The sequence below is a fragment of the Coregonus lavaretus genome, assembly GCF_964263955.1.
Source record: "Coregonus lavaretus genome assembly, chromosome: 15".
Classification (NCBI taxonomy): Eukaryota; Metazoa; Chordata; class Actinopteri; order Salmoniformes; family Salmonidae; genus Coregonus; species Coregonus lavaretus.
The window spans coordinates 13,472,669-13,487,425 of record NC_140002.1 but is presented as its reverse complement, the minus strand read 5'-3'; the positions used below and the strand labels follow the sequence as shown (position 1 = coordinate 13,487,425).

At 40.8% G+C, this 14,757-nt stretch overlaps 1 protein-coding gene across 5 annotated transcripts in view; it reads right to left on the bottom strand.

The window, feature by feature from the left end:
* cul5b (cullin 5b) overlaps positions 1-5,470 on the bottom strand; it is a 30,617-nt gene extending 25,147 nt beyond the window's left edge. For 2 of the 5 annotated variants that reach the window (XM_084177538.1, XM_084177539.1), the window contains exons 1-4: positions 5,424-5,470; positions 1,814-1,923; positions 1,319-1,418; positions 307-483 (exon numbers count right to left, since the gene is read on the bottom strand). In XM_084177538.1, coding sequence (XP_084033664.1) covers positions 307-483; positions 1,319-1,418; positions 1,814-1,923; positions 5,424-5,447 — 411 coding nt within the window. In that variant the 5' untranslated portion in view covers positions 5,448-5,470. The remainder of the gene's footprint in view (positions 1-306; positions 484-1,318; positions 1,419-1,813; positions 1,924-5,423) is intronic. The other 3 variants (XM_084177537.1, XM_084177536.1, XM_084177535.1) reach the window with 3 other exon arrangements.
* Positions 5,471-14,757: the final 9,287 nt, after the last annotated feature.

Here is a 14,757-nt window from a genome sequence, read left to right as displayed (position 1 = left end):
GGATTTCACAACAGCAACCCTCCGGTTGCCAGCTGACACCCCGACATATTGTCCCTCTCAATCTCGGGATTTTAACTGACAACCCTCCGGATGCTACCTTCTATGCCCCTTGCCAGCCCACAGCCACAAGGTAGCAGAAGGGACAATGAAAGTAGATACATGGATACATGAGCAGGGACAGACTGAATTTACAGGTGGCATAATTTCCTCATGTCAACCGGAAATTCTCTTATATCAATGCAAATACAAACAAATACTGCTGCTGCACCTCTCAACACCCCCCCTCCTCCTTTCTTCTCTCCTCACCTTCCGTACGATGCTGTCCTCTACGTTAGACTTCTTGTTGCTGCCCTGTTTGCCCATGAGTGTGATCTCCAGCTGGCAGAAGGGTTTGGGCAGGATGTCGCACTGCGTGAAGAACTTCCTCCACTCCACGATGTAGGCCTTCAGCAGCGCCGTGTCGTCCTGGTGGCTCAACACCCGCTGTGGGGGAGAGAGCAAGGCACTGTCATGGACTTTATGGCGTTGAGGGTAATAGACAGTCTGCTTGGTTACTCAACATGTTGCAGGGGGAGAGAACAGCTGAGTGCGGTGTTATGGACATTATGGTGTTGAAAATATTGGTTGTCAGGGATAGGCTAGTAGAGTGCTTGGTTCCTCAGTTGCCTACTGGCACAGCTAGCTTGCTTCCAAGCTAGCGTTAAGGTGTCAGCATGCTTCAGTTCGGCTGGCGGCTAGCCGAAGTTGGCTAGGCAACCCAAAAAAGTGTCCTTGCATACTCCCTTAAAAAGACCTTCCCTTGAAAAATGAGAAAAAAGCGCAATAGTACCGTTTGTCCATTTTGAGACGACGTTGCCAGTATATGCTTCCTCAAAATAGAATGAATCTAAGATAACTCAATAAATCTGTCATTAATTTTGATGTTTTTGCCAAGGAGATCTTAGTCACGCAATTTTACATCTAACTAAGATGTTTGGTGCAGTATTTTTCAATGAAAAAATGTGCCTGAAAACGAGTCGTCTCTTGTTCGATGACAAAGACTTTATTGAAGAATCCCTACTGTTGACCAATCACCGACGAAGGGGCGTAGCCTTCGGCTCCGAACTTCGGCTTGCCTCCAGGAAAAATGTTGCGTGCCTGAACAGCCGAAAAAACCCTCACCGAAGTCCAAAACGTCACAAAATGTTGTCATGATATATGTACGAACTCTACCGAACTGTTTCGGCTGGGAAGAGTGCGGATGCCTTTAGTGGTACTCAGTGAGGGAATAAATGGCACAGTCATTTCAATGCTAGCGAGACTTAGCAGGCCTACATACCGCTTGTGCTTGCTTGATGAAGTCTAGGATGTCCTCTTTCAGGGCCTGGTGGATCTTGGCCGGCCCCTTGTCATCCCATAGGCATACTGCATGGACGTCTCTATGGAAACCAAGACATCAGATGAGGGGATTGGAGGAGATCAATCAATTAATCCATTTGTTGGTCTTTAACAGCTCAGACAGGAGTTAATGTGAAATGTCTGTGAAACAGAATGACAGCCTTTTCAAGTCATGCAAAATGTTCTGAATGTTGCAGACACCATGATTCCCTAATCTATATGACAGTCAGGAAATCTGTTCTACACCATACATTTATATCTGAACGTTCTGCAACAGGCTCTTAGATCGTATTCACTAAGAACCAAACGGAACAGGCCGAAACAGGGAGGGACTGCCTTGACTTGTCTAATAAGAAACACTTGTTTTCAATTTGTGTGCACTAATGAATAAAACCTTGGTATGACTGAGAGCACATGGACGAGTGGCCATACTCACGAGAAGAGGTCGAACCACTGCTGTTTGGTGACTGACTCTTGGCGGAGCAGCTTCAGGACGATGGGACGCATCAAGTCCCACTTGTCCTCGAACTGGAGGGAGCCTTTGTTCTGGGTGAGAATGGGAAGGGTAGAAGTGTCACCTCTGGCTATAGCAGTTATGACAACACCAGGGGTGAACCTCAATTGTATTCACTTGATTCCTCGCATCCTCTCCTTTGCTGCCTTCTCAAAACACATTTTAGGAGAGGGGAGGAACCTCAGATCTTCTGCTCCAATGTGCTTTGAGAAGGAGACGAGAAGGGAGGACATGAGAAATCAAGGATATACAATTGAGATTCATCCCAGTGATTGCTGAATGTTTAGGAACTAGGCAGTAGGCCTATTTGAACATTAGCAGGAACACAAGAGCAGTAAACAAGCCTGGTGGTGGTTAATTTGAGGCCCATTAGTGGCTAACAGACTTGCTTATGCTGGAGAGTTTCTGACCATGACAACAACCCAGGTGCTTCCATTCTGTAGCATCTGTTTTTAGACCCATAACTATAGCCAGCTAGCTTACCTGTGAGGGAGTGTAATGTGTAGTGATACAATAACAATGCAGTGAGTATACAGACATGACTAGCTATAGGGTCTTTCCAATTGATTTCAATCACTTTCTGGTCACACCCCTTTTGATTTGAACAAAACTTTCCATACATATTTGCCCATGGACCTGAATGCCAAAACATTCAGGAGATAGAGGTGCTCAAAGTTGACCCATTTTGCATACTCCACCATACCATGAGACATCCACATCTTTATCACTGGAAAATAATAATGGTTTAGTTTGAAATCCTTTAAAAGCTTACAGTCAGGGTTGTCAAACTATTTTATGATTTCTTAAATTAAAATAATGTTTAATTTTTTTTTAAACCTTTAATGTAAATTATAATTTACATTTACGTCATTTAGCAGACGCTCTTATCCAGAGCGACTTACAAATAGGTGCATTCACCTTATAGCCAGTGGGATCACCACTTTACAATGTTTTTTTTTGTTTTTTATCTTAAAAATGCGTAAACTCTTATTTTCACATACAGTGCCTTCAGAAAGTATTCACACCCCTTGACTTTCAAATGTTGTTATGTTACAGCCTTAGTTTAAAATTGATTAAATTGAGATTGTGTCACCTACACACAATACCCCATAATGTCAAAGTGTATTTATGTTTTTGAAATTTGTACAAATTAATTTTAAATGAAAAGCTGAAATGTCTTGAGTCAATAAGTATTCAACCCCTTTGTTATGGCAAGCCTAAATAAATTCAGGAGTAAAAATGTGCTTTACAAGTCACATAATAAGTTGCATGGACTCATGATTTTTGAATGACTACCTCATCGCTGTACCCCACACATACAATTAATTATCTGTAAGGTCCCTCAGTCGAGCAGTGAATTTCAAACACAGATTCAACCACAAAGACCAGGGAGATTTTCCAATGCCTTGCAAAGAAGAGCACCTATTTGTAGATGGGTAATAATAACAAAATGGAATATCCGTTTGAGCATGGTGAAGGTATTAATTACACTTTGGATGGTGTATCAAAAAGTTATGTAAATCAAATGGAACAACCCTATATGCAAACATATTGTATCACACATCATAGATAGCTGGCCAGCCCAATAAAAAGTGTTGAGCATGTGGATGTAATCTGAAATAGGAGATTTAACCAGTGTGTCCTGATTGTGATAAATAGTCAACTTTAGCTAGCTAGCTAGCTAGCTAACTAACTAAATAACTTAGATGGCTATCTGCATGTGGCTGGCAACTACTAGCTTTAGCCTACCTTTAGTGTAAAAAAGTCCAGGCAGTTTGTGTTTTATCAGACAGTAGAGCTAACGTTACGGCCGGTATGTTCAAAAAAATAAGAAGATATAAATGTTTTTTTACAAGCAACTGAAAAAATGCCTATTCGGCACCTCCAATGTCAGTGACGTTCCAAGGAGTCCGAATAGCACTAACCTAACTACCGCGCACAGGTCGGAAGTCTACAAAAGCTCAATACATTGGAGGTGCCGAAGAGGCATTTTTTCGGTTGCTTTAAACAATTTATTTAGACCATTTTTTGGAAGTACATACCATCCGTAACAGGAGTAAATGAAGATAGTTGCTCAGCGAAACCCCATATTTGGTGAGTAACAAACTTATTTTGACATTATAACGCTTGCAGAGCTGTCTGGGGTGGCAGGTAGCATAGCGGTTAAGAGCGTTGGACCAGTAACCAAAAGGTCGCTGGTTCAAATCCCTGAGCCGGCAAGGGGGAAATATCTGCCTTTCTGCCCTTGAGCAAGGCAGTTAACCTCCACCAACAACTGCTCCCTGGGCGCCTATGACGTAGACGTCGATTAAGGCAGTGGTTCCCAAACTGTGGGGCGCGCCCCCTAGGGAACTCTGTCCGGCTTTCAACTTACTCTTGAAAGTTGTAATAGTAGAATGCACAAGGTGCAATTTCGAAATTGGGCAGTGCATCATCAGTTTTTCTCTTGTCATGCCAGTACTTGCATACAGACACCTTTTTAAAAACATGTTCAGGTCAACTAGCCCATGTCAGCTAATGTTTTTTAGCCCATAGATTTTGTAGTAATGTTCGAGTCACTCAAATAGCACATTAATAAACATTAGACAAGGCTAAATGTATACAATTGCAAGAAAATCCGCTTTAAAACTGCAAATTTGAGTGTTCCCCAATGCTGGAACAGGAGCCTGAGTGAAAAAGTTTGGGAAGCCCTGGATTAAGGCAGCCCCTCGCACCTATCTGATTCAAAGCGTTTGGGTTAAATGCGGAAGACACATTTCGGTTGAATACATTCAGTTGTGCAACTGACTAGGTATCCCCCTTTCCCTAATGGGAGTTTGAATCTGAGCTTCCTGGGCATTAGAGAGGAGACACATCATAGGCGTACTCATCGTGGACATCTCTTGTGGTGTTTTCAAGAAGACTGGGAACTAGGGAAAAAACAAGGTCAAATCAAGACGTCAGTGATCTTCAGAGTTTCTGACTTGGAATTCTGAGTTGGATGACCTTTCAAATAACTTTTTCCCAGTCGGAGCTCGTTTTTTCCGAGTTCCCAGTTGTCTGAACGCGGCATAAAGCACAGATACTGGGGCATCTTCTAACCAGCCATCTAACGTTATGTAGCTATTGTTATACCGGCTGCCTAACTACTGTTAGCAAGCTAGTTCGTGTGTTTTAATGGAAAAGACAATCGATCGTGCTTGAGGTTAGCTAGCAACTCAGTCAACGATAGTCATGCCAAGTCAAATGACAGTGCTAGCTTAGCCAGTTAGTTAGTTAGCTAACTGGCTAAACTAGCTAACTTATGTCTGTGTGGACTAGCTACTGCCTGACACAGCTAGCTAGCACCAGGCTAACGCTATTGACTGAGAGGAGTAAATAGCACAGTCCTTTCAATGCTTGCAAGACAAACAACAGGACGTCATATCACCTTCCTATATTGCAAGACCATCTTCAGGTATGTGCGCTTAACAATGTACAGTAATATAGCCTTGACTATGCAACAAACACTGATTAAATGTAATCAAAATTATTGAATTGAGGTGCATCTTACCTTTAGCAAATTAGACGTCGCCATGTTCCCTGAATTTAGTCCCTCTAACAATCTCGCGAGATTTCCGGGGTTGTAGTTGCTAATGGGGTTTTAACAAATCTAGAGAAACTGTTTATCATGATCATATTCCTGATTTCGTATTATTTAGACAAAACAAAAGCCATATGCAATTAAAATTAATTTTGAAATAGCCTACCCATGGTTTAGGTCTACTTATGAAAAATCTGTCACTCACTGAAAAACTGTGAAACACTGGAAAATAATTAATAAACTATTGTTTTCAGTAGCTAGGTTTCCATCCATCTTGTGACAGATTTTCATGCGAATATTCTAAAATCTGCATGAAACAATTTATGCATTTTCCCACCAGAGATGGGTTTCCAAAACGGACTTTTTGCAGATAGAAGGCTGTGCGTGATGACATAGCGCACATAAAAATAACTTATACTGTTAAATTCTGATGTAGCAAATGAAAAATATAAGTTAAATAGGTTTCCATTGCATTTTCAACTCTACTGATGGTTTGGTGGTGCACGGTCACAAAAACTGTTGCGTTATTTAGCGCATGCGCTCTAGCCAACAGCTCACAGATCCAATGCGGGTAGGCTAACTACATTATGAGATTATGGATAAAAACCGATATTGTTTGTATTTGTCAATTGGCAGGCAAGCATCGAACATCATGTCACCAGAATAAGACCCTCGATATTTATTGGAAAAGAGCATCAAGCTCATCACCATGCACATTCACCACCCTGTGAAGTCCATCATGATTTATTTAATCTGTAGCCTAATAAACTGCATGCTTTCCCGAGTCGTAGTGCGAGGACCACACAACATATCATCGCGTGACTCCCAAGTTTACTTCGATATGAAGGTTATTATATCAATATTTGCGCATAAAGGCGTTTCCACCGCCATTTCTCGCATAATTAATTATAGTGACACAATAAGATTCCACCATGTCGAACTACCAAATTGTCTGTAGGCATTTATAAAATTGTACCATTTATAAAATTGTATTTAATTTTTCCATCAGCCCAGTCGTGACTTTTTTCATAGGACATGTAATTCATCTGCATGAAATGGTTGGATGGAAACGTGTTTAGTTAAATCTACAGAGCATTCAGAAATTCTTCAGACCCCTTGACTTTTTCCACATTTTGTTACGTTACAGCCTTATTCTAAAATTGATAAAATAATTTACACACAATACCCCATAATGACAAAGCGAAAAAACAGGTTTTTAGAAACGTTTGCAAATGTATTGAAAATGATTAACAGAAATACCTTATTTACATAAGTATTCAGACCCTTTGCTATGAGACTCGAAATTGAGCTCAGGTGCATCCTGTTTCCATTGATGATAGATTAATTATTAATGACTAATTATTACACCCTGAAACTGTGTATAATGTGTTAGAAATGTGTGAGTGTAGGACCAGTAAAGACTATGGCATTGAGCCACTATTTAGCAATGTGAGTAAGAGTTAGGCCAGACAACAAAGGACAAGGAGAACTGTCTACAGGCAACTGATAACTGAGGAATTTAGGGAGGAGAGAAACTGTTAGGCTTTTTAATGAGTATGACAACATGGTGCAGAATATTGTGAGAACGGCGATAACTGAGGAATGCAGGGAGTAGGGTATGATAAGAAAGTGTGTATGTATGAGTGTGTGTGTGTGTGTGTGTGTGTGTGTATGTATGTATGTGTGTATGCATGTGTGTATATGTGTGTGTGTGTGTGTGTGAACTGATGGTCAGGAGAGCAGTTTTAGAGTGAAAAACTACAGCCCGCCTACAGAGGGGAGGGATTTTTTTGTATGACATATGAGTATAAAAGATGGACTCTGAAATTGTGATGGCAGAATTCTCAATGAATAAAGATCTCTGACTATGCAGATCGGGACTCTGTCCATTACTTAAATCACAAAAGACTTACAACCTTTTGGGAGACGCACAGAGACACTGAAATAGATTGTTTAATAATTCACGTAACAGCTTGGTCCTTCTGAGCCGGACTCCAATACCTGCTTCTGTCATTCCAGGTAACTCTGAAAACCGTCGACGGGCGAATGATACATTCGTAAATAGAAAGTCCTGCCCTTTAACATTAAGGGTTAAAACAGGCCAGAGGACACCTGATTAATGACAGAGACGGTGACGGAATCCAAACCTACATTGAATCTCGGCTGCAAGGATAAGGTCAGTAGTCTTTATTCATTATTTGGTGAAATTGATTTGAGAACTTGCTAAAATATTGACTGAGGGTAACGTCATAATTTAAAGTAGCAAATTGATCAGTAGCCATTTTAAGGTAGCCAATTTAAGGTTGTAGCCGGTAGCCGATTTAAGGTTGTTAGCCAATTTAAGGTTGGTGGGTCCGTAACGACTCACGGTAATAGGCCAATTACCAAAATAAACTACCCGGTGTTGAGATAGAAGGAACTATTAAAAGTACACCTATGGGATGTAACCTGTAAGAGATTATAGAACAGTCAACAAATAATCTGGGTTAAACAAATACAAAAAGTACACCAGAAGGAATTAAAATAGCATGTGTGAGAAATAGAATATTAGTAAAGTCAAAAGTCACAAACAACTGTAGATTTTGCTGTAACTATCCATTCTGGAGCCTTACAAACTCCGGGTTACCGATGGTGTTAACCAATAATCATGTAAGGTTGTATACGTGTGAGACCTAATGTTTGCTCAAAAGTCACATCTATGAATAATTCCAGGTGGTTGTATAGAGACTGTCAGGAATTGTCAAGATTACATTGTGGGTATAAATTCCTCCGTAGAGTAGGAGATAATTCTGGGGGACTAGTCAAGAATACCTATACAGGGAGGGGTGATTCCAGGTGTTGTGGTGTGAAGCTGTTTTGAATTACTTGTTATATTGACTTGTTATATAGAAGAGGTGGCTAAGGGATTTTTAACAGTACCAACCATGGGGGGCAAATCCTCACAAGAGGTCCCAGAATTTACTGGGGACGAGAAATACTTGATGTAATTAAACTGGAATCCATGATTAAACAAATGCATGTAAATTGTGGTACTGATCTACAGAAACAGAAAAGAGAGGGCTTAGAAACAGCCAGGGTGTGGCTAAAAGAGAAGTGAGTGAGAGTGAAAGAGAAGTGAAGGTTGAGGTCTCAGTGCTTCCCCCAGAGCAAAGGGCAGAAATGTTATATCCAAACTTGGCAGACCAGGCATGGAGAGAAAATCCAGATGATGAGTACGTAGTGAGGTGAAGGAGAGTGCAGGGGAATAATCTCGCCCCCCCCCCCACCGGCCCCACCTCCCTATGAGGAAGAAGGGGCTGGAGGAGGAATGCCGAGACAAAGATTAGAAAGAGAACCATAGGAAAACGGATACAAAATAAGGGGATGTTACAAAGGGGAATATACAGTGGCAGAAAACATGAGAATAATAACATATGAGGTACACATATGGAAGGAAAGAGAGAACAGATACAAAAGTTCAGATACGGGAAAAATAGAGTACGTTAACACAACTGGAGGATTTTTGAAAAGTAGAGTAATAAGGATATTGATCGGGGAAAGTAGGGTGTGGTCTAGTGACCTGAGGCTGAACAAACCACTGGGAATATACCTAAACACAGGAAAGCGAGAGTGGTTTTATAAATTTGAGGTAACTTACAGGAAAGTAATGAGAAAGATAGATGGAAAGTCAGCAATCGAGGTAGAGGAGACAGACAGAGAAGAGTCAGGTGGGGCTGGCAGTGGTAAGGGTAAGATGGAGCAATCCTATCCCTTAATAGCCCTGCCAAACCCCAGAGCAGGAGAAGACAACCAGCCTGATACCTTATAAGTATACAGAGCATGGACTTAGAGAGATGTGTCCGGGAAATGACAGTCTATTTAAAAAAAAAAGTTGGTTCCAAGGGTAAAAAGTTTGAAGAAGTGATTTGTGTTGATTAAGAATTGGCTAAAAACACCACGAAGGGATTATTTGGGAGGTACCTATACATTTCTAACGATATATACGTATGAACTTGCTCACCCAAACGTAAACGTACGTCATGGGTGAGAAAGTAGAGAATATGAGTTTAAAGTTGTACCGTTGTTGGATCATGTGATAAGGTTTAATGGGTAATCGGACCATAACTAATGTGGTTATAGAAGTAATGTATAATATAGTAGACAGCCAATTTAGGGTTCCATTTAACTATTATGGTTTATTGGGCATTTCAATGGCATAAGGTGAAATCTGTATGTATGAGTGGAATTCAACGGCTGGTATGGGTGGTAACCGGATACTACTGAGTATTTGGTTTGGTGATGTTGAATGGACGATTTGTAGCGTGTTTTGGGTTAAATAGAAAGGCTCACTTATTCAACCGGAATAGGTGCGGGGAGAGAGTTTTTGTGTTGCTGAATGAGGTGAGAGTTAAACTACTGAGAATAGAGAAGTATTATGGACACTCCATCGTAATAAATAAACTGAACCAAACATGACGTTACTACAGCAATAGAGGATGGTTAATGTTGTTAAGTTAGTTTTTAAACCTGATGATAGAGGTAAATGCAGAATGCTGTTTGAGAGTGTGTTTTATTTTTGCTACTAGGGGATTTAGTGTTTGAGATGAAAGGGCTGGCTAGTCGGGAGTGATGACGTGGCTGGCTGTGTGACATGGAAGTGGTTGTTTGGCGTGCTTTGAAAGGATTGCGGATTTTGTGGAGTGACTGGCAATGTATGTAGAGGGTCCCTGGTTCGAACCTAGGTAGGAACAGTGGGTAAAGCTTTCGCATTGGGGCTATGGACCTAGATTACTAGGTGGATTGAGAAATGTGAAAGGTTGAATTAGATAGCTTAAGTAGATGAATATTCTAGTCATGTCTATGAAAATATGTTTTTAAGTAGTAATGGGTTGTGTTTACAAGTACTAATGACATGATTTCGCAAGAAGGAAGATGATTAGGGCAGGTCCCCGCGCTTCCCCCGTTGTGTAGGAAGGAGCAGGGGGGGGGGGGGGGGGGGGGAAGGGGTGAGAAACAGTACATAGTTCAAATGATAGGAATAAAATTAAATGTATGCTTATCAACGATAGCAAGTATTTGTTTTATTAATTAGGGCCTAATCAGAGAGAACAGTTAAAGAAATTGAATAGCGAACTGAAAATTGCTATAGAGACAATTATTTGAATTGAGAAAAAAATAAAATTATTGATGGTTCTAGTTCACGGGTAAAAGAGTTGTACTTGCTTGACTGTATCGAGCAGAAGTTTGAATAGTTGAATGAAAAGCATTTCTTTGACAAATTCTAATGCTTATTACTTTATTGTATAGGTTGGGTAACACCAGTGGTGTATGAAAATAATTGGTGATTTCTAAAACGATAATCTGTTTATGGTACGTTGAACAATGGGATATAGTTGTGACTATTAGGATGATGAATTGAATAAACATTGGCTATAAGTATGAAGTTATTAAACAATAGGTTTATATATTTTTTTAAACATCAATGCAACAGGTTGTGATTATTAAATTAATAAAAAGGGGTTATAGGTTTATATTAGAAGGTGTAGTGAACTTAATGAAACGTGGTATTATATAGTGTCTTCCAGGATTGATGGAAGTCTCCTATAGCATTATGTTAAGTGGATGCCTGGGATAAAATATAATGTCTTACTTACACGGAGGATGTGATTGTATTGGCTAATGAATGAAATATGACATTTACAGGGGCGACAGGAACAATAGAAGGGGAGACAGATTTTCCTATGGTGTTGATCAAATAATTGATAATGGATCATTTGATATGAGATCACATGGAGCAGATTTATGGGTTCAATAATCATTGTGAGATTTAAAGAGGATATGATCTGAAGGGTAATCAATTAAACATAATCATTGTATACTCAAGGAATTTTGAGTGGTTTTATGGATTAGTTATGAGGAATTAGATTGATACAAACGATTATTGATGAGTTAGGCATTATTTAGGTCATAAAAGGGAGCTACCAAATTAAGTGGGGCCTGGCTATGTTCGGTTGTTCTTTTTTAATTGGGGTTTTCAAATAAAAAACAACACACCTAGTATGATGTTTATAAAGGGTTGTTGTTTCAATTTTGGGTTTTTTTCAGCAGGTCAAGGGTGATAGGTCTTGGAGGACGCACAGTGAATTTTATGGAGTTTTTCGGTTTTGGCTGAGTTTGGGGTATATATGATTTCTTATGAGAATGAATGTCATGAGGACTTAATGAACACTTGGGATAAGTAACATTTGTGAAATATTTAGAATGATGGTAATGTTTGGTATACTATGGGATGGAACAGTTCGTTTAATAATTTAAATTGCTTCTGAACTCTGTTTTAACTTTCTGGTGTTAATTAATCATCCACACTGGTAAATTATAAAGGCATGAGAGGAGGACTTTAAGATAGTTTATTTTACCAAGTTGAGGGTAATTTATAATACTGTGAAAAGTGTGAAGAAGATTATAATTTGGTAATAATATATATGATTTGAACCATAAAATAACAGAAGCGAGAGAGAGCTTTCCCTGAATGAGGGATACCTGTTGCTAGTCAATTGTACTAATCTTGGATTACTTTTACGGGATAGAAGTAAGTTGAGGTATTATCAAATGTTGTCATTTAAATTTCATTTTTATTATGCTTTAATAAACAACAAGTTGGTATTTGAAACTAAATTAATGCAATGAGCTGCAGTAATCAGAGGAAGGCACAATCTAATGCGAAACAGCTATTACCTAGATCATTTATTTAGTAATAAGATCAGGAAGATAGGAGCAATAAAGAAGCAAGGGACAGTCTCAAAAATAAATAAGGGATGGCAATTGGATGATAAATTACCAATATTACTAAGTGATTGTTTAGGTAGGTGGTAATATTGACACATGGGCAGTGACATGTGTCAAGAGGAGGGATGGATGGTAGAGCAGATTAGACAACACTTTGTTGCATACGGGATTACTAACTATAAAAAAAAAAAAAAAAAAAATAAAATACATTTGTTCAAGATGTGTTATCTGTGCTCAAAATAATCACCAGGGCAGACAAAGGGCTCCTCAGGGTGAGTATCCTCCGTCTAAGTACCCTTTCCAGCAATTGGAAATGGATGTTATAGAGTTATTACGGAGTGAAGGGAAGAAATTTAGAGTAACCCCAGATAAAGATGGGTTATCCCCCTTTGAGAAAGTGTTTGGAAGACCTTACAGAATGCCACAGTTGGCAGGACCAGACAGGCAGACATAGAACTAGAGAGCACCCTAGCAGAACACGTGAGAAGGTAGTTTATTAACCACATCTGTATGTCAGAGGTTTTGTGCCCCACAGGTGAACTAAAGGAGAAGGTGACCCACTCTATATAACCTGGAGACTGGGTGTGGATCCAATCCTTAAAGAAGAAAAACTGGAAGCAGCCCCGTTGGGAAGGTCCATATCAGGTCCTGTTGGTGACGGCCTTCGCTGTAAGAATTGCGGAAAGATCCACCTGGGTGCATGTCACACACTGTAAGAAGGTAAACCCAGCTACACCTGACGAACAAACACAGAGTTAGGAGAAAGAACCGATCACCACTAGGGCTCGGGGGTTGGCTCCTTAACGAAGATTCCCTTACCCTGTCTGATCATCCCTATGTGAGTTCGATAGAAGGTAAAGCAATGGGTTGGCCTCTGGCGTCTGACATGTTCTCAGGGCGAGGATGGGGATTCACAGGTCTCCTGACGGTAGGTAGCTGTCTGATTGTGGGGGCCATATTCCTAACACACTCAAACCCTCCTGATCCGCCAGAAGTAGTAGTTAACCTAATACAAGTTGATAAAATAATACCTGAGCACAGTCTACGAAGGCATAGGAGACAGCTAGATGTAGGGGAAGGGGAAGTACTAGGGACTGTAGGGAAGGACATCACCTTTGCGGACCAGTTGGGGAGTTGGGGACTACTGGCTGGTAGTATCGTAAAGGATGGGAGATATACATGTATGTCACCATGTACATCCTGGGACCATGTAGTTGCTCATACCGAGCGGGGGGGGGGGGGGGGGGGGTGGGGGGGGAGGGGGGGGGGAGAGATATGTCAATCTCCATACACAGTTTAAGGACAGGTGGAGTATTGTGAAAGTAGGGAATTACCAGAAATGGCAGTGCGACCCATATAAGGGTAGGTACTGTCTGAAAGTCCGAATTACGCTAAAACAGGTTACAGACCTGACAAGTGAGATATCCTCTTCAACTGGGGCACCCTATAGAGTAAACCTCTCTGAGGGAGGTAGTGAGACCGGGGCTGTGGTGAAGATAGTGCAAACTATAGACCTGAAGGAAGTAGTACAGGTGGAGACGGGGTATAGGGATCCTAACCTGTGGTTGGAATGGATTCAGTATACGGCAAGAACTATGTCTAAAGAGGACTGTTATGCCTGTGGGACAGCCAAACCAAGGTTAACAACTACTCCGTTCCCCTTGACGGGCTTTAACTCTCCGTCAGGTTTATCCTGCATGATTAAATTGTTCAAGTCACCTGGGAATGTGGTGAAGGAGTCTTGTAGTAACTTGCACTATCTGTATCCCCCGATAACAAAGTCACCCCGACCTAGGTTGCCTCCGTTTGAAGTCTCAGGGGATTCTTATTATTGTTTTTCTAGGACTAATAAGATAGGATACAGGGTAGGGCATCTTAGCTCCTGCTCCCACACAGAGAATGTCACAACTAAAGAGACCATGACTAATCTCTCCTCTTTGTTGCAGCCAGAGGATTTTAGGAACCAAAACCAGGCCCGTGCTGACATCTGGTGGTTGTGTGGTGATAACAGATTGTGGCCTCACCTACATACGCAAACAATCAAACGTGTCAGAGACTGGTGAGTTGTCACGTAGAAAGCGGGACCTCCTCCCGTGATCCTTTAATGAAAGGATATATATTGATGGGATAGGAGTACCTCGAGGGGTTCCAGAAGAATTCAAAGCTAGGAATCAGATCGCAGCTGGGTTTGAATCAAGTCTTTTCTGGTGGATAAATTATATTTACTATAACCAGCAAAGATTTATAAACCACACTCGTGATGCAATAAAGGGATTGGCTGAGCAGACAGCGGCAACTAGCTTAATGACATGGCAGAATAGAATAGCTTTAGATATGCTTTTGGCTGAGCGGGGCGGAGTTTGTGTTCTGTTTGGATCTATGTGCTGTACTTTCATCCCCAACAATACAGCACCGGACGGGTCCGTGACCAAAGCGCTTCAGGGACTCACCACTCTGGCGAACGAACTGGCTGAGAACTCTGGTATTGATAGCTCCCTAAACGGTTGGTTTGATAACATATTTGGTAAATGGAAAACTA